We start from the raw sequence: 20,466 nt of genomic DNA on the forward strand, positions 1-20,466 counted from the left end.
TATTGTTTTGGCTTAGATATTCTTTTGACTTTTTCCCATATAGTGAACATTGGGGTTGAGCTATTTATTGTTGAAACATATTCTTTCCAGGATTCCTGTTTAGCCTTTTTAATAGTGTATCTAGCAATGGCTCCCAAGCGTTTGAGTTCGAGTTTTACTGTGTTTTGCTTTTTTTGTATCTGTTAAAAGTTTCCTTTGATCTCTCTACGGCTTTTTGGCAGTGAAAATTCCACCAGGAAATCATGTGGTGTTTGTTATTATGGTCATACCGTCCGATTTGTTTTTGCTGCGTATGTTATAAGTTCGGTAAAAAATTGTGCTTCTTTATCGATGTTGTATGCGGCATAATTTCCTCTTCATTAGTGATTATTATGGAATAGGGGTCACTATCATATAAATACGTTGATACATCCCAATTCAGCTTTTGTGGGAGAGATGAATGACATATCGTTAGATCGATAGCAGAGTCATCGCCAGTTCTTATGTCATATATAGTTTTTTGTCATTCAAGAGGTTGAATTGTACGTTTCTAACAGTTTTTCAAGTTTTTTCCCAAAAAGATGTTTGTTTAGGTGAGCCCCAGATATGATTGTGGGTATTAAAATCTCCTACTATTAACTGAGGAAATGGAACTTTCACTCTTACGGCAACTGCTTCAATTCCTGTGGTAAGGTGGATTGGTGTGACATCTATTTTTAATATAGGTCGCTATCCTTCCATAAGCTATTCTAGCATTTTCTCGATTTGTAACAAAACAACTGTAATTTTTCAGATTATTAATTTTATTTTTAAAATTCGTTCCTTGTTGATAGATTACCATGGGTTTATATTTTGAAATTATTAGTGGTAGGTTCTCTAGATGGGTACAATACTCATTTATATTCTATTGAATTAAGGTGGTGAATTTTAAAAAAAGGTAATAGGTTTCAATTAAGGTATCGGTATCCACTTCGGTTTGGTTTTGTTCCTTATTCGAGTGCATTTGCTTTTGATTTTTCTATCTTTTAAATAAGGATATATTGTGGTAAGTAGTTCTGGGACTTCTGTTATTTCGTCGGTATAGATTTTTACAATACTAACAGGGTCTGTGCAGTCTTCGGAATTTGCAAATAGATCTATAAGCTCTTCATACGTTAAAGGATAATTATTGCCTGTTTTCTCGAAAAGTACTTTAGTGTGACTTAACAGTTCTTCTAATGTTTTTTTTTATTCAGTATTTCTGGACTGTTTAATTTTCTTCTCGTTGTTTTTTGGTTTTGTGAAAGTAAGTGGATGTAAAGATGTTGTGGGGGACGGTGAGAGTTCTGCTGCAGTTCTTTTATTCTGTGGTTTGGTTGTTTCAATTTGGCTTTTTTCGACTGTCAGTGTGCATTCTCCACTTTTTTCGATGTAATTAGGTTCATAGTCGTAAGTGTTAGAGGTTTGTGGTTTGGGAAACTGTTTCGCTGTTTGGGTATTTGATTGATCCTGTTGATCATGCGATATGTTGTTTGGTACTTCCTTAGGTTGATTATTGACTAATTTTTTTGGTGTCATTATGGTTCTTGGGTATGAGTACCTTGAGGTAGTTATAGTGTTTGGGAAAGTTTTTGTGGTATGTGTGGTATATGTGGATTGTTTGCACTGTAAGCATTCTTGATTATCAATGCTGAAATGCTGGATCTGATATGCCTACTCGCAGGAAGGATAAGGATGAGAGAGTATAAATTCTTAGTTTCTTTAGTTCCAATTCAAGAACTGAGTGGGGGATAGAGGAACATTGGATAGGATCAATTTTTGACTTGGAGTGATTACCCAACGCGCCTATAGTTGTTGTTGGTTAATTTGGATTTTACCGTGATCGTTTATAAATGTATTCACTAAATTTTTATTTGCCAAATATATAAATTTTCCATTATTGGATAGCTTTGAGCAAAAAATTTTATTGCTTGGTTGTATTGTTTGACTTAGAGCCTTAAGGTAATCTTATAACCTAGTGTCTTCGATGGCATCAAATAGGATAGCTGGATTTCCATATGGGACGTCTCTAGACCTTTCAGAGCCAAATCTGGTGAATAAGGGGGTGTTCTAGTAATACAAACCCTAAATCACGAATTTTATGCATGGCAACATGAGATTTGTGTGCAGGGGCGTTGTCCTGCAAAAAGAAAACACCTTTGGTTAGCTTTCCGCGTCTTTTCTCTTAAATTTTTTCCCGTAAAGTGGTCAGTAATGTCGAATAGTAATATCCAGTTATTGTTCTACCCTTATCCAAATAATCAATCATGATTACTCCATGGTAATCCCAAAAAACTGAAGAAAGAATGTCTCCAACAGATTTTTGGACACGAAACTTCTTAGGTCTTGGAAAACCAGAGAGTCGCCATTCCATCGATTGTTGCTTTGTTTCTGGATCGTAGAAATATACCCATGTCTCATCCATAGTAACAATTCGGTTTAAGAAGTCTACATCGTTTTCAAATCGAGCACAGATCGAACGATTTTGGTCAACATTTAAACATTTGGGGATCCATTTTGCAGAAATTTTTCTCATGTCCAAACTGACGTGAACTATGGGATGAACACGTTCGTATGAAATATTCAGTGCTTCAGATATCCGTTTTAGCTCAATTCGACGGTCTGATAAAATCATGTCATGAACTGTATCGATATTTTCGGGACTGACCCAGAAACTGGCCTTCCCGATCATTCATCATCTTCAATGGCAAATTTACCTCTTTTGAAGCTTGTAGACCAATTTTTCACGGTCGCATACGAAGGACATTGCTCACCAAGGGTATTAAGTATATCTTCGTAAATCTGCTTACCTCTTAACCCTTTTAAATACAGGTACTTGATGATAGCTCGATACTCCAATTTTTCGATTTTCAAAATTTCGATGGACATCTTTTTTCTTTTAATTTATTGCGTAACTCTGGTTTACTTTTTTGACGTCAAACTTTACACTGACACTTCTAGTAAGTTATTGTTCCGCTCTTAAACCGCATATATATATATATATATATATATATATATATATATATATATATATATATATATATATATACATCTATATATACATATATATGCGGTTTAAGAGTGGTTTTTTATTGGGAACATGGTTAAGAAACACCAAACTGGACTAACTTTAATATATTTTCCGAGCTTTCGAATACTTATGTATTCATCGTTTGGGACTGAAATTATGGTCAAATACATTATAAAATATGTATAAATGTAAAACAATAATAAAATTTTACTCACAATAATTAATTAAGATTTCCGGTTATTTTTGATAATGTTAATGCTTCTAAAAAATTTTAAACTCATAGAATTCAAAATTATTTCAATTAATCAATATTTCTATCAACGTGAATTTGAATATTGAATTTTGAATTCTATAATTTTAAAAATTCATACAAGCAATAATAATATCAAAAATCACCGTGAATCTTAAATAATTATTTCCCAGAAGATGAATACATAAGTATTTGAAAGCTCGGAAAATATATTTAGTCCACTTTGGTGTTACTTGCTACGTTCCCGATAAGAAACCGCTTATATATTACGATGAAACACAGAAATATATGTCACCATGCACTAATGTTAGAGATTAAATTTTCTTCTCCATATTTCAGTTGCTATAAATTCTTCGTCTCTCGTTTTATCTAATTAATTCTTGTAAGTAAAATGTTATTATTGTTATACATTTATACATATTTCTTATATTGTATTTGACCATTATTTCAGTCCCAGGCGATGAATACATAAGTATTCGAAAGCTCGGAAAATATATTAAAGTTAGTCCACTTTGGAGTTTCGTTGCCACGAAAAAGTTTTTAAAAGAAAGATAAATTTTGACGTTTCGACTTTTCTTTTAGTCTTTATCAAAATATATATTTTTTGATATATTAATGCATCTAAATGTTCTAAAAACTAATTTTAAAACAGAAGAGACCTAAAATCAAGAACATTTAGATGCATATATATACAAGGCTTCGTTGAAAGATACCAGGATACGCAGAATATGCTAACTGCATAGATGAACGATTACGATACAAAGAAATGGTCAGAAGGTTTACATATTGTTCAATTTGCCAAGAATACTACATACCACGAAGGAATAAGCCAAAGTCCTTGTTAAGCCAAGTTTGGCATTAAAGCGAAAAGAGGTATAGCATTGTCTTTTTTGCGAACAAATCGCAAGGATCGTAACTAAAGAACAATAACTGGTAATCCTTCTGAAAAAAAATTTGAGTGGTAGTCATACCGAAAACCATATTCCAGAGAAAAATATTGAAGATTTGTAATCTACCACGTTGTCACTTCTGACTATAAACACGACTAACCTCAAGCAGCTTTATACATACGTAAACAGTTCGTTCAGATTCATTTTCAGTAAATTTTACTAAGAGATGCAGCTGCAGCTAATTCGAGAAGCGGTGAGCAAGGCTATTAACGCTGTCATTGCAAAAGAAAGTGCTCCACAAATAAATGCACTTGTAATAGCAAGTGCTCTTGTGCAATTCAAAGTGTCGTAATAGTTTAAGTTGTTGCTATAAATAAGATTCGTATCACATAATTCAATGATATAAATCTCTAACATTAGTGCTTGGTGAATGTCGACATTTACCGGTGTAAATTAGAAATAAATATATTTAGCTAATACTCCGGACATACACCAAGCGACTATGTGTATGTTAATATTCAGTGGTGTTTCGCAGTCGATATTATCTAGATTGCGGGGTATATATATATATATATATATATATATATATATATATATATATATATATATATATATATGTATATATATATATATATATATATATATATATATATATATTATGTATATATATTTATATTTAAAAACTAGACTTTTCTGATGAGGACGAAGGGGAGGGAGATGACGAGAACAATATGGAAGAAAGATCAGATGTTAATTCTACTAAAGCTAAATATGAAGAACTTGCAACTGCCTACACACGACCTGTTTTACAATCAAATCTCAACAATGAAGATATTCACGGAGACTACGAGTACGACGACGAAGAAGACGAACAATACGAAGAGGAAATCGAAGAAGAAGAGGCATCTGAAGAAGAAGAGGAAGAAGAATATGACAATGAAGAAGCTGAAGATGTGGATGACGAAGATGAGGAATTGCTTCAACGACTGGAGGCTCGATATGGAAAACTTCAAAAAGATAATGGTAAATGGTGTTAGGTATAGATTTAGGGAATTTATGAAATCACTCAACTTTTATGTCTATAAGGTATCGAATCAATCAAATACACTATTGAAATTGTCAAACAACTTGTTGCAGTCTTCCCAAATTGCATTTACAGTACAATGAATTCTAAATTCGATATTTTTCCTTTTTCTTCTAAAAATAAAAAAAACTACATTTGTAATTCAATACTCTTAACAAATACAAAATTTTTAAATCACACATAGGGCTCAAATATTATGAATTGAATCAAGATTGAAGAAATATATCGACCTTTTCGTTAAACCGTCAGGTTTCCAAAAATCTAGTAATTTAAAATAGATCCGTATTGAATTATATGGAACTTAGGACAATGTACAAGATTTAGGATTCTTATTAATATTGATTGATTCACTTTCTATATAGATGCATAAATTAAGTTGAGTAAAAATTAATATATAGCTTTAATTTGTTCTAATAAAACTAGAGAATATTTTTTACATTCTGTATATAGCAATATAGTTCTTTGTTCTCAGAAGATATGCACACTATCAAAAATAGAAATTTCATTTTTTTTAATTTATCAATATAATTTAAAAGAGTGAAAAATGATTTTGTTATAAAAATTCAAGATATTATTATTATTATTTAAATCTTCCATACAAGGAATTGGGTACACCTTCATTTCTAAATTTCTATTGGAAGAATGGTGTTTTATATTTTAAACATTTTTTAGCACAAATAGGTGGAATAAATAAGTATTTATCAATTAAATCTACATTATAATATTTTTTTTAATTTTAGACACTAAATCCACAGAAAACAGAGATTTTGACTTTGCTCAGAGGTTAGAAGTTAATGAGTATGAATATACCAATATAACAAATGATGATGACTATAATATTAAAGACGACCTTGATGAGGCACAAAATTCCGTTGAAAATGTAAGATATTTATTACTTTTTTCTCAAGAGAGAAAACTTAGAATTTTTATATGTTTGATAGGATTAAGTAAGAAGAACATCGGAATCCTTTAAACCCTATTATACTTTTAACGTAGTTTGTATTGATTTTATATTTTTATTTGTAACGTTTTGGGAATGTTTTTTTATATTAGTTTGCAAATTTTCATAAATAATTTGGTACAATGACAACTTAAATTTTTCATTGTAAATCATTAGTGTTATGTTTTTCTATTACTAATTTTTATCAAAATTATCCGCACAAATTTTGATAATAATTACCACATTAGATTTTTAGGCTAACATTATTTTTGTTTGTCTTAATGAGTGTTTTTTGTTTGTTTTTATACATACATATATAACCAGGATACTTCGCATGCAATTGTGCTTTTTGATAAGATCCTCCAAAAATTCCCATTCTCACCTCGATCTCTCTTCGGAAAAGCATTGGCATTAGACATTCTGGCAGATAAAAAAAGAAGCAATGACATACTAAAGAAATCTCTTCATATTTATGTACAGTTACTTCAAACAAAAAAAGTACCACCAGCTTTATATCAACTAGCTGCAGAGAGATGTATAAATCGAATGAGATTTATAGGTAAGTAAAATTTAAATGGAATAAAATGGCAACATGAACTCGTCCTTTTTCAAATATTGATATCTAATTATATATAAATGTAAGGTTTTCACTTTCACAATTGATCCGTATTCTGCAGATTCTTTATACCGGATTAACATTATTTAAAACTACAAATTATTCGTTACTATTTATTACCTAATCAAAAGAACATCATCTCAACGGAGATATAGTTATGCAATGAATCAGAATTTATGTATATTTATCTGCACATAATCAAAATAATTTAATTACTTAGTTGCCAAGTTTTCATCTACCACTCTGCAAATGGGCATTAGACATCAAATGCTGTTTTTCCCATATTCAAATTAGTTATAATACCTTATAAGTGTTTCATAAATTTTCATTTTTTTGTTACCTGTAAGCAGCTTCTCTAACCTTCCTATGCCGAATGTTGTCAAATACTTGTTTAAAGTAAACAATAAAAATGTTACAGCGTTATAGTATTCATATAATTTTGAATATTTTTCCTTATTGTCAAAAGTTGGGTCAGTTATTTCAGATATTATACAATGTCAATATTTCAATCTATTATTAATAATTGAGGGTAGAATATGATGTGTATAGCTATGTAATTTTAATATTCAACTTCGTTCCCCTTTTATTTGAATGGAGACATAATTCCCAAATTTCAATGTATCGAAATTATTTCTGCTTTAAATAGTTCCTTGACAATGTTGTGTATATTTTCTCTATTAACACTTTATTCAATTGATTCCCGGAGCTCGATTACTCTTAATCTTTGCATTCTGTACATCGTATATAGATAATAGTAATAATTTCTTAAACATTCAACTTCTGCATTGCTACATAGAATAAGTATCATGATTTCTCCATCATATTTCAAATATTCCACTTTATTGCATATTTGATATGTTTCTTCCTCAATATTCTTTTAGTTTGTATCAGTTTTCTGTATTATTCATAGCTGCTCCTAGCAATTTTAACCATTATTAACCTAGCTAATTTTGTGGATGATCGTTGTCTATTCTATTCATGAATTGTTTCTCTTATTGCTTCTAGTAATATGTATTCAGTGGTTTCCCTTTTATTTAGATGAGTAATAAGGTTTTGCATGTTGATTTCTACAATATAGGTTTCTTTGTCTTATGATCGATCTAGAACTTAAAGAACCATTTCATAGACCTCAAATGACTTGAGTTAAGTTCCGTGCCATTCCTATCAAAAACGTTCCGTCTTGCATTTGAAGGGTAGTAAAGGAAGCTCCATTTCTGAATATAGAATTGGACTATAAAACACTGCACATCAGAAGAACATATTGGGTGATACTATGAATAAAAATACGTGACTTCTTGTATGTAAAAATACATATACTTAGAAAGACATGGGAAACAAGACATCGTGGCAGAGAATGATTAGATCTATAGTGGTGACACATTCTTGAAGCTGTTTCTTTTGGAAATTTTATCCGTAAATCATGTTCTTCTGTATTTTCTTCGCAGTATTCAACGTACTATAGTCTTTGTGGTTTGCCTTCAGTTTTGATTTCTTTTCTTATTTCACTATAAATTTACTTTTATAATTATTTCCCAACCATTCATTCTTTGGAGATCACATGTTTCACTTAGATGTATTTTTTAATGAATTCGGTTACACATTTCCCTTTACAGATTATAACTGTTTCTAAAAATAACAAGTTATAATTTTATTGTATCTATATCTCATGAAACATTCGTGGATTTCCTTTTTTTAATTCTGTGTTTCAGCTGCTTTCCTAGAATAAGAATTAGTTCGAATTTCATTTTTTGTAGATAATTTGGAAAAAAAAATTCTAATAAATATATTTTCAACAAACTTATGGATTTTCACATATTAAATACAGATATATGTGCATGTCTCTGTAATTACGCGATTGTGATTGGTCAACTCAACATAATTTATTACGTATACGTACTTACGTAAAATGTATACATATAATTAAAAATTACATAATATTATTTTAGGACAATATAAGAATACTATTGCCATACATAAACTAATTATAAATAGATTTCCGAACGACCCGAAACATTTAAATAATTTGGTAGTCACTTATTTAACTATTAATAGGTAAGTAAGACATTTTTATTTTGAGTTAAATACCACCAATTACGACTTCAAAAAGCATTCAAAAAAGTATTTGAAATATCTGTCAGTCACCGGATCTAAAACAAGTTGAACTAGTGAAGCAATATTGTTATTTTTAAGTTGTTTCATACAGTCTCTTCATAGAATAAGAAAACGGATCTGAAACCAGTTATTTCGATTACAATCCTCCCTGAGAACCGAACCTATTGGGTAGGCACCCATCATGTAAACATTGGCGTAAAAGGCAGGTTTCTGTTGCTTACACCATGCTTATGAGTTTTTCTTTGTTGCTCGGATTAATGTAAGAGCTTTATATAAGAGAATATAATGGGTGGTTGCATAACTAATAGATTCGGTTCCCAAGAGGTTTATAACCTGCATATCAGCGGTATCTAGGGTAAAGAGAGTCTTTTATATGGAAGAAAAGTGTCCAGATGTATATGATAAAACAGTTCAAAAACCTTCCAGAATGACGCAGGTATAGGATATAATGTGAATATAACAATTGTAGATGAATGGAAGTTAAAAAATTTTATATCATATTTCATTATCGAGGATTTCAAAAACTTGTACAAAAGTGTAAAAAGTTGTCCAGGGCGTAAATAATATTTGACGCTCCCTTTAAAATTTACCCTGATGCTATATGGCGCCACCCTTATTTAACACATTTCGACGGAAATATACACAGATTGTTCTCTCTACTCTCCATAATCAGTTGTTATCCATACAAAAAAACGCATTCTCGACTATCACAGACCTTCAGAAAAAGACATCAAGCTTCTGAGTCATTATTACAGTATATTCTGACATATCAAAGTAGCACAATTATGTATCAAAACACTGAAGTTGAAATATGTGTAACTGATCTTATCTTAAGTAACTGAATCTCTGATTGATCTTGCATTGGGTTTCCAAACCGCTACATTGGTAATTCAAATTTCATTATTCCAATTTGTATCTTTACATCAAGGGAAAAATAGTAGAAGTAGAATCAGTAGAAAAATAGTCATTACGTTAATAAGATATATCTCCGTAATAATCAAGTAATTCTTAATAATATAACTGAAGTTTTTGTTCAGTTAATATGAACCATAAAACTCTATTTTTAGGGACAAATTTCTCGGAATTCCGAGGCAGAATAGATCATCCCAGCAAAAATTGCAAGTCCAATATAATGGCAAAAAATTCTATCAATATTTAGATTTGATCATTCAATATTTTATTTTTCAATTAAACCTAATGGTTCCTACATATATATGGTTGCATCATGTAAACACATTGCAAGAGATTATTTTATTAATATACAATTATTAACTGAATAATTTTATAGGATAGAAGATGCAAAATCTATATTGAAACAGATATTAAGGAAATGGCCAGAGAATGGTTTTGCTTTGGTTCATTATGGCTTCATTTTAAAAACTTGGGATAACGATTTAGAAAAAGCTGTACTTTATCTTAAAAGAGGGATAAGCACCAAGGAGGAAGGTGTAATTGATGGTAGATTTTATTTCCATCTTGGAGATGCTTTAGTTCGTTTAGGTAAACCCGAGGAAGCTGCTGAGGTATAAACGATTTTCATAAAGTTTTCCTTTGCAATGAATGAAATATTATTACATTAATATATATATATATATATATATATATATATATATATATATATATATATATATATATATATAGGTCTAAAATTTTTAAAAGAAAGACAAATATTGACGTTTCGACTTTCCGTCTTTATCAAAATATGATATCGACACTGTGTATTTATATTGATCTATAGATAACCTTCATCTTTTAAAAATTATCAAAAAAAAGTAATTTTAAAACAGAAGAGACCTAAAACCAAGAACATTTAGATGCATTTATATATATATATACAGTGCTTTTCAGATAAAAGTATCCACCTTTAATAACTTTTGTAATACTGGTATTTAGAAAAAATCCTAAAACACGTCAATTTATGTTGGAAGGGGCAAGCATTATTGCTTATTTAAACTTATTGGAAAAGCCACCCCCTCACCCCTAGCAGCATCCCCTTTATTTTTTTAAATTACTTTTCATATTTTTTATGTAAAATTTGGATACTCCTCTTTGAGCTGATTTCAAAAATGTATAATACTTGTAGGTTAAAGTGGTTAGTTTATGAGATAAACAATTTTTCTTTTAAGAGCACAAATTTTACTTTACTTTCACCTTATTTGCCTGTACTAAAATGGGTTGTACAACAGTTCAAGTGAAAAATATTGAGAAAATTAATAATCTAGTATTAAAATAACAACCTATTGCTAAAAATACAAATGAAATAAAACCAAAGTGGATGGTAAATTTAACTGCTACTGTTATACCAGATGAACTGAAAGAAGTTTCATCTTTAGGTCCCAATTTTGCACAAAATATTTGTAGTGACAAAGAATCACCTGTAACAAATATCTTATATAATATTGAATGCAAAATCAGTCATCTAAATAACGAAATAAGATCTGTCAATATCAAACCCCAAAATATTACTAAAACTTTAATCTAAACACTTAAACAAGGGTTTCCTTCGCATTGGATACAATAAGTGATGCCTTTTTTGACTTTATTCTTATCAATATGTCCCTGTCTTTTTCTTGTAAACACCTCTTGTAAATACCTCATAATTTCCTTCGAACCTCAGTAAACCTTCTATGACTAAGTATCCAAAGTCAGTTATAGATATAATGCTGTCCTCAATTTTCTTATAAGTAAAGTGCGCGTTTACCACTGAAGTGCCCAGTAATACTTCAATTGATAATTCCTTGTACTACTGAATACTTTTTCTTAGCATGGTACTGTTACTTGACATTTGATCTGATAGGTTCATTGAACTACCGCAGTTGTAATCTATTATAGCTTTGGGTTTTTCAAAAGAAGGCCCACGTCCCTAAACTTGTGTCTTTCATTTCAACTAGATGATGGGTTTTTAACACTAAAACGTCCCTCTTGTCGCACCATTATAGGATTCATCTTTCTCTATCATCCTCTCAAGCAGTAACTTAGCTTTTTTCAGTTCTCTCTTTTGATAGAGTTTTCTTTGCAATTGCTTCGCAAAGTTCTAAAGCATTGAGTTTCGTTGTCCAAATTTATATGAGCGAGCAGTGTACTTGTGTACCAATTATCAGTAACACAAATTCTGTTACATCCTAGATCATTTACCAAGTTTGGGACAATGCTGGTGGACACCGAAAACAATCGGTCTTTCTTCTCTTTTCCTGCATAAATGGATAGATTCCTTGTATAGCACTTAAGATACAAAAATATTAGTCATGTTCATTAGTTTCACTACCGCTTGACGGACTGAAGATTGGATCATCAAAATAATTATTCGAAAAACAACTATTTGAATAGTCTTCTAAAAGAAATTAGTAAACATAGGCCACGAAGAAACGTGAAAATTAACATGTTGTCAATTGGCAAAGATTTCATAACCTCAATGTTTTTCTGTTATTTGGGTAGAATCCTCACCAAAATCAACTGTTATTCTATAGCAATTTACACTGATTATAAAATAGACATTAATTACTTATTGTCCAATTCTTGTTGTAGTTTTTTGCTAATTGCAATATTCTTTTGAATCGATCACTCATTTTCAGGTGTAAGAAGACCACACAAAACACTACTTGTAACCTCCAACGTTCATTCTGTATATGCAACTGCACAAAACTTTATGTGCTGACGTTGATAAACTAATCGCGACCTGTTTATTAATAAATATGTGTCAACAAACTTATCGAGAGCTATTTATAATTGTCCAGACATAATCGGAAACTCTTGGCAGACAGTTTTGCCCAGCCATAGTGGACACCAGTGTCCGATATAGTGCAGTTGTTGTGGACCAAGGCGGACACCGGTGACCGCTTTGTTTTTATGGGCCATAGCGGACACCGGTATCCGATTAAATTTTCGTACCTTTGGGTAATTATATGTATAAGTAACATAAAATGATGAGTATAAGCTAATGAAAACAACTTGGCCAGGAGGGAAGTTTTACTGAAATTCCCTTGGCGCTTAACTTTCATATAAAAATTTATGAAAAAATTTTCATTTAACTGGGACACTGCATCAACAAAGTTAATGGAATGAAAACTTTATAATAGAGATGAAATATGTAAAATTATTCATAGTAACAGAGGACTCAGCATATTAATTTTTCAAAATATCACAATCATATATAATTTATAAATTAATGTTGAATACTACTCGTATATTACCAAATTTGTATTTTATAATGATAAAAAAGTGTGAGAACGTCTTTCGAAGTGTTTATAAAAAGAACAGACATACACATCTTGAAACGCGACTGTTGAAAGAAATGACAATTATTAAAGAAACTATAAAGGAAGAGAGAACCGAAAGTTGTTTTAATTACGAAATTTTGTACTGAGCACACTGTTCACACTACCATTACACCAACACTCACAATTACATTATCTGACGCTCTTTTTGATATCCAATTGATCATCTTCAGAGATTGGAACGCGCTATTTGTTTCTATAGTTTTTAGCATTGTAATCTATGTGTCTATATTTTCTCGTAACTGCCTTCTTTTAGAAAAATATTATCTGCGTTATCTGCAAAACTGCATTATCAGATTTCCAACATATCAAAATACTATGTATATTTTGTTTTAATTTTGCTGCAAAACCACATTCTAAGGTTTCCAACATTTTCAAATACTATGTATACTTTTTCACTTTTCTATAGCACTATTTGATTATTTAGTCCTCTTTTTTGCTGAAAACAGAGTTCTTTGTTTACTTGCATATCTTTTCAATTGATTTTATCAGTTTTAGATTGATTCCCCTATTAGGTGGTATTTCCCAAACTTTTACATGTGCACTCTGTCAAACGGTTGTATGAAATCAATAAATGCCGTGTACATACTTTTGGTTGTTTCATTATTCACAATTTGCAAATTAACATAAGGTGTTACATTCAGTATTATATGTTCTTCGTTTTTTAATTGCATATTGACCATTTTAGATTTATGAAGAAGGAAGAATAAATAAATTATTTTTATCTAAAAACCAAAGATCTTTATATAATGTTCCACACTTATCGGCCAAACCATGGTGGAACTCCAAGGATGTTCCATCTTACTCAAAATCTCTCGATTTATTAGCAGCTTCATGGAAACAAATAAGAAAAGAGGGTTTATCTATCTTAAATGAGAAAGGATATTTTAAAGATGAATCTGAAAACCTAAAACATACTGGTGAATGGAAACAATTCGAATTATATACAAGAGGGCAAAAAAACATTGAAAATTGTAAAATTTGTCCGATTACGTGTAGTATAATTTATCAAATCCCAGAAGCCAGGACTTGTAAGAGAGGACAAACTAAGTTTAGTGTTATGCATCCTGGTACACATATATGGCCTCATTGTGGTCCTACAAACTGTCGACTAAGAGTACATTTAGGTCTTAAAATTCCTTCGAATACTTTTATAAGAGTGGCAGATGATGTCAAGTAAGTTTATTTTATAAATTGATTCTTTAGTTTTATATACAGCACTATATTTTACCACTGACAAGTTAATACGGCATACAAATGAACAAATCAATTTTCCATAGAAAGAGTTGGCTATGGCTAATTCGTAAATATTGACGCCAGTTGTTTCTCACAAGTGGTGATATACTATTTACACTAATTATGTACCGGGTGTCCCAATAAGAATGGCTCTCAGCCATATCTCGGGAGCCGATTATAGTACTGCTTCGAGAAATAAAAATATAACAAAAGTGAGCTCGAGAAAAACCTGGAAATTATTTACAGAGTTGTAGGTCCACCGCTAGAGGGTGAAATTAAATACCAAAAATTATAAAATGAATAATTTACAAATTTTGCCTAATTAAGATGCATTTAAACTATGACTATCGTCTTCTTCAAGAAATTCAGCGTATATTTGATTTTACAGATCTCAGTCCATCTCTTCAAATAAGAGGTGGGGGAAAGCGGGAACTTTATTATGAAAAAACGCCTAAAGTCCAGTTCTACTTAACCTATCTATGCAAACTTAAGTCTTTTTCAAGAGAGCTCCTTTCTACCAATGTAAGAGTTATAATTTCGAAACAATCTAATGAGTAACATATACGCTAGAGGGCGCTATTTATTTATTTTTTTAAATCTAGCTATCCTTGAAAAATGTTGAATAGAAACATACAGTTTTAATTAAGGAATATAAAAGTAGACCAAATTAGCAACAGAATAGCGAAAACCGCATGTCGATATCTTTTTCGTATTACGAGATATCCTAAGAAATGTGTAAATTTTAAGCAGTTTCTTTTAAACATAAATTATTCCGGTTTGACTGAACGTATTTTAACGTTTTTTGACTCCTCAAAATTGTATTTCCTTGTTCTATTAATAATAGTTCCAATTATTATGTCAATATTACTTATGCTGTCACCAGGAAACTGCGTTATGGTAGTTAAAATGGAAAAATAACTTAAGATACTTCGCTAGTGACGAACTAAATGTTCAAATTGTCGCCCATCATTTTCGATACAAGCGTTTATTCTTTGAAGAGTAGATTGAACAGCAGTCTCAATTTCTGCTCTCGAAATACTCTGAATGGAGTTTCGTATTCTCTCGATCATGTTATCTCTAGTTGTGGGTCTAATTGCACAAACAATGTCTTTAGTCCGGCCCTAGAGATGGAAATCTAAGACAGTTAAGTCTGGTGACCTGGCTGGCCAAAAAAATAGGCCTCCACGTCCTATTCATCTATCAGGGTAAGCATTATCTAAAAATTCTTTAACTTGTCTGGAGAAATGCGCCGGACACCCATCGTGCTGAAACAACATAGACCTACGAGTTGCTAGTGATATATCTTCCAGAAGAAGTGGTAATTTATCCCTTATAAAATTTAGGTAGCGTTTCCCGTTAATTGCGTTGTCAAAAATAAAAGGTCCAATTATCTGACCATCTACAATACCACACCATACATTTACCTACCATCGCCCCTGATACTGAACTTCTTCCATCCAGTGTGGATTATTCTGTGAGCAATAGTGCATATTATGCCGGTTAACCGTACCATCACTGCTAAATGTAGCTTCATCTTACCACAAAATACGTGATGTAATTGAGGGCCGTCATATACCATATGTAGTAACCAGTTGCAATAATCCAACCTTCTGTCGTAATCACAATCAACCAATTGTTGATGCAGTACTGTATGATATGGATGAAATCTAAAAGAAATATAATGTCCTATTAAATATCTTTCCGGAATGATAAATAAATTATTATGTTAACATATAACCATGCCCGCAAATACTATTCGGGTATATTTTGTTTAAGAAACATTTCTTTTTACATCATAATTTACCTGTGTCCTGTCAAAATACGTTGAACGGTGGTTCTGCTTATTCCCAAGTCTCTACTTATTGCTCTAAAACTTAAATGCGGGTTAAATTGCACATATGCCGAAACATTTATTGTGTTTTCCTCTGAACGACCTCTGCCGCGTCTTCTAAATACAGGAAGATTTACATTTCCAGTCGTTCTTAAACGGTGTATGAGTCGACGAAAAACTCTGCTACCGGGATGACGTCTTTGGAGATATTGTATGCCATATACCCTAGCCGCAACAGTTGCATTTCTCATACATTTAAAGTGAATGCCTATCATATCAAATGCTTCTTCGTTTGTAAGAATCATCTTAGATATAAGTGTCAAGTAAATTTTATATCGAATTCAATGCACACAAATCGCAATGACACGTAAATGAACAAATTACTAGGTTTATTAATTTGACACAAGACATATTTTTTCTTTTGTTTTTTTTTGGCCTTTTTAACTTCCATAACGCAATAATTTCCCGGTGACAGCATAAGTAATATTGACATAATAATTGGAACTATTATTAATAGACCAAGGAAATAAAATTTTAAGGAGTCAAAAAATGTTAAAATCTGTTCAGTCAAACCGGAGTAATTTATATTTAAATTAAAATGCTTAAAATTTACACATTTCTTAGGATATCTCGTAATACTAAAAACATATCGACATGCGGTTTTAGCTATTCTGTTGCTAATTTGGTATACTTTTATATTCCTTAATTAAAACTGTATGTTTCCATTCAACATTTTTCAAGGATAGCTAGATTTAAAAAAATAAATAAATAGCGCCCTCTAGCGTATACGTTACTCATTAGGTTGTTTCGAGACTATAACTCTTACATTGGTAGAAAAGAGCTCTCTTCAAAAAGGCTAAGTTTGCATAGATAGGTTAAGTATAACGGGACTTACAGACGTTTTTTCATAATAAAATTCCCGTTTCCCCCCACCTCTTTGAGGAGATAGACTAAAACTTGTAAAATCAAATATACGCTGAATTTCTTCAAGAATACGATAATCATAGTTTAAATGCATCTTAATTAGGCAAAAATTGTAAATTATTCATTTTATAATTTTTGGTATTTAAGTTCCAGGTTTTTCTCGAGCTCACTTTGGTTATAATTTTTTTTTCCGAAGCGGTACGAGAAATGGTTCCCGAGATATGGTCGAGAGTCATTCTTATTGGGACACCCGGTTTATAGTATACAATTTGCTCAACTTAAATTTAAAGAAGAAATAAAATAAGGGGAGTTGAATTTACTTTTTAGGAATTAATTCACAAACTGAGTATCACAATAGGTGTTAACTTATTATTGAATTTGTAATATTTTGATTCAAGTTAAGCAGTAGCAGAAATAATTAGTTTATAACTTTTCCATTTTTGTGAGAATAAAATTTTATTTTTCAGAAGTTGGAAAGAAGGTGAAGTACTTATTTTTGATGATAGCTTTGAACATGAAGTATGGCATAATGGAACAGATTTTCGTTTGATTTTAATTATGGATATATGGCATCCAGAACTAACACTGTCTGAAATAAATAGTCTTTCACCAATTTAATTATATGAATATCTATCATCTTCCATGAAATATTTATGGGTCTGTGTTTATTAAACGTTACATATTTTTCACAACTTTTGTTTTATTATATTAGTATACTTCTAAGATATTGAAAATTAAAATAAAAAAAAGGTGATAGAAAATCTATCTGTCTATCGTGCTTGACACATACTACTAATATTTTGACTAAAATAATTAAAGTTAAAAAAATATAATTTTTTCTCGACAAGAACTGTATGGTTTAACAATTGAAAGCTCAAATGAAATACAGCTCAATCCTAATGTACGAGAGAGTAATAAAACCTACTAAATAATCCAAAAATTAACCATTTTAAAGATTATCATAGAACAATCTTAATGTTTCCTAAAATTATCATAAATGTACATGAGCTAATACGAGCTTTTATTGGTCCTTTATAACCATAAGCTGTACGGAACAATAGAAAGAGGTTTGACTTGGTCAAAAGCCCTATGTATTAAAGATTAGATAAGATCTATAAGTACCTATTTGCCAATTACAATTAGAAATGTTGATTTATTATAACTCCGAGAATCTCTTCCCGACAAATTTCTCTGATAATACAATTTTAAGTTTTTCCTATAGTAAGGAGGTCCAAGTTGAGTATTCTTAACAGTTTTGTTTTGTTGCAACATATAACGTGCAGTGTGCAAACTGTTGTGAATTCTAGTGTGATTAAGGAAAATTTGTAAGGGGCGCGTAAACGCCGAAAAGTCGCTTTGTGTTGAGAAATTTACCATTTACAGACGTATTAAAGAAGAAAAATATGGTGAGTTTCAAACAGTACGTGAAGCTCCAGGGAAACTAATTTCTTGTCACGGTTTGAGATGATTATGATTAACCTGAAGTGGGTGGGTGAGTGAGTAAGTGAATATTTAAAACAAATAGGTTTTTGCTGGTAAAAGCATTCTATAAAGTCTATTTTAATAGATAGAATTGATATTGTAGTATGAAAAAAAAATTACCTAAGGACTATAAAAGGAATGAGAAACGGTAGTTCGGTCAATTTAGACATTCGAAGTTACATAAATTCCCACCAAGCTGAAAATCAATAAAATTGTTTAAAATATAATTTGAAAGGTCCCCATCATTCCCGTGTATAGAAAAACTTTTATTCAAGGTCAAAGGTCAAAAAAAATAGTTTTTCGCGATTGTCAGCAAAAAAAGTTTTATCATAAAAATACCTTAGACAAAAATTGTAGATCATAAAATTTTCTACCAAAAACGTAATAATACTTTTGAAATCGTCATGTAGCTGTAGCCCTTATTTGTAGGTCTAATTTGACCAGACTAAAAGGTGGTTTATTGACTTTGGAATATATTTTTCGATGACTACCATGATATGAATTTTGATGTTTTTAAATAATGATTCTAACAAATGATAAATCTTCTTTCATCAGTCCAATAAAAACATCAATAATAATTTATCGTACTTCAGGCAATCACTTGAATCATCATTAGTTTATTGTTTTTTAATCATAACTTTTCTGCTTGCCTTTACATTTCAATTATTTTTAACTATTTCATGCACTCAACAAACAACAAGAAACTAACATTCAAATAAAATATTCAAGGTATCCTATTGCTACCAACAATGGTCCACTAACCGACCCTATATAGAATTTTTATGTTGGCCTACTCCACCGAGAATTTTTTCGTTTTCTGCCCTTGTATGTATGCATAAAACTGAGACTTGATTTATTGTTATTGTGTAATAACTACAACTGTAACACAATGAAGTAATTTTTTAATAAGGTAAGGAAATGAAATTTAAGACATCTAATGTTCCTCATTGATCTACCAAGAACAGTTAAGATAGAGCAGTTTTATGTTATGGCTATAGAAAAAAAAACATTATCTTTATTTTGTAAATTAAATATGTTTTTTCATTAAAATTATGTTCGTAAATTATTCTCACAACTACATCTTTTTTTAAACTTTCAATAAGTGACATATCTTACAAAAAAATTGTATAGAGAAACATTCGAAGTTGATTTGGAGGCAAAGATCAGAATTTATACACAAAATAATAGCCTCAAGACATATTTTACTTGCCTCTGCAAGAAGCCCATTTTATTTAACAGAATGATTAAATTTAGTTTTTTTTACTACTGTGTGTAAAAAATACACTTTAGACATACTTTGTAGTGCGTACGACTCTACTCTAGAGCATGAATAGTTATTCAAAGCTTTTTAAGTTTCAATCTGTATGTAGTTACACCTAGTATTCTAATATAAAAATGTAGGTACTTATAATAAACGGATATTAAATCTAAATTTTTTTTCAATTAGAGATTGAAATATATAAAATTCAGTATAGTGCATACCTAATAATTATTAGTTAATAATTATTGGGTACTGGAAAATAATACAATAGGGTGCACAAGAAAGTACCTATAAGTTGGCTGTGAGTGACTGACATTTCTTCATGCACTGAATCTGACATTTCAATTTAAATTGAGATCTATAATTATGGCAAGCAAAAGTATTTATATTTACGTATTGAATATTTTTTGGAAACTATGATGTTATTTAATTTTCTTGTTTTAGAAAATGAAATATGTAGGTAGATATAATTAGATGGATTCTGCTGACGATCTCACAGAGGATTATTCTGCACTGCCAAAAATTGGAATAAGGTGTA

At 30.7% G+C, this 20,466-nt stretch overlaps 1 protein-coding gene across 3 annotated transcripts in view; it reads left to right on the forward strand.

Annotated features, from left to right (window-relative positions):
• The window catches only part of LOC130451741 (aspartyl/asparaginyl beta-hydroxylase-like), a 113,932-nt gene extending 96,055 nt beyond the window's left edge, over positions 1-17,877 (forward strand). For 2 of the 3 annotated variants that reach the window (XM_056790956.1, XM_056790957.1), the window contains 7 exons: positions 4,856-5,191; positions 5,993-6,132; positions 6,517-6,751; positions 8,755-8,860; positions 10,209-10,443; positions 13,883-14,370; positions 17,653-17,877. In XM_056790956.1, coding sequence (XP_056646934.1) covers positions 4,856-5,191; positions 5,993-6,132; positions 6,517-6,751; positions 8,755-8,860; positions 10,209-10,443; positions 13,883-14,370; positions 17,653-17,803 — 1,691 coding nt within the window. In that variant the 3' untranslated portion in view covers positions 17,804-17,877. The remainder of the gene's footprint in view (positions 1-4,855; positions 5,192-5,992; positions 6,133-6,516; positions 6,752-8,754; positions 8,861-10,208; positions 10,444-13,882; positions 14,371-17,652) is intronic. The other variant, XM_056790958.1, reaches the window with a different exon arrangement.
• The last annotated feature ends 2,589 nt before the right edge of the window (positions 17,878-20,466 follow it).

This window comes from Diorhabda sublineata, chromosome X (assembly GCF_026230105.1).
Source record: "Diorhabda sublineata isolate icDioSubl1.1 chromosome X, icDioSubl1.1, whole genome shotgun sequence".
In the NCBI taxonomy this organism is placed as follows: Eukaryota; Metazoa; Arthropoda; class Insecta; order Coleoptera; family Chrysomelidae; genus Diorhabda; species Diorhabda sublineata.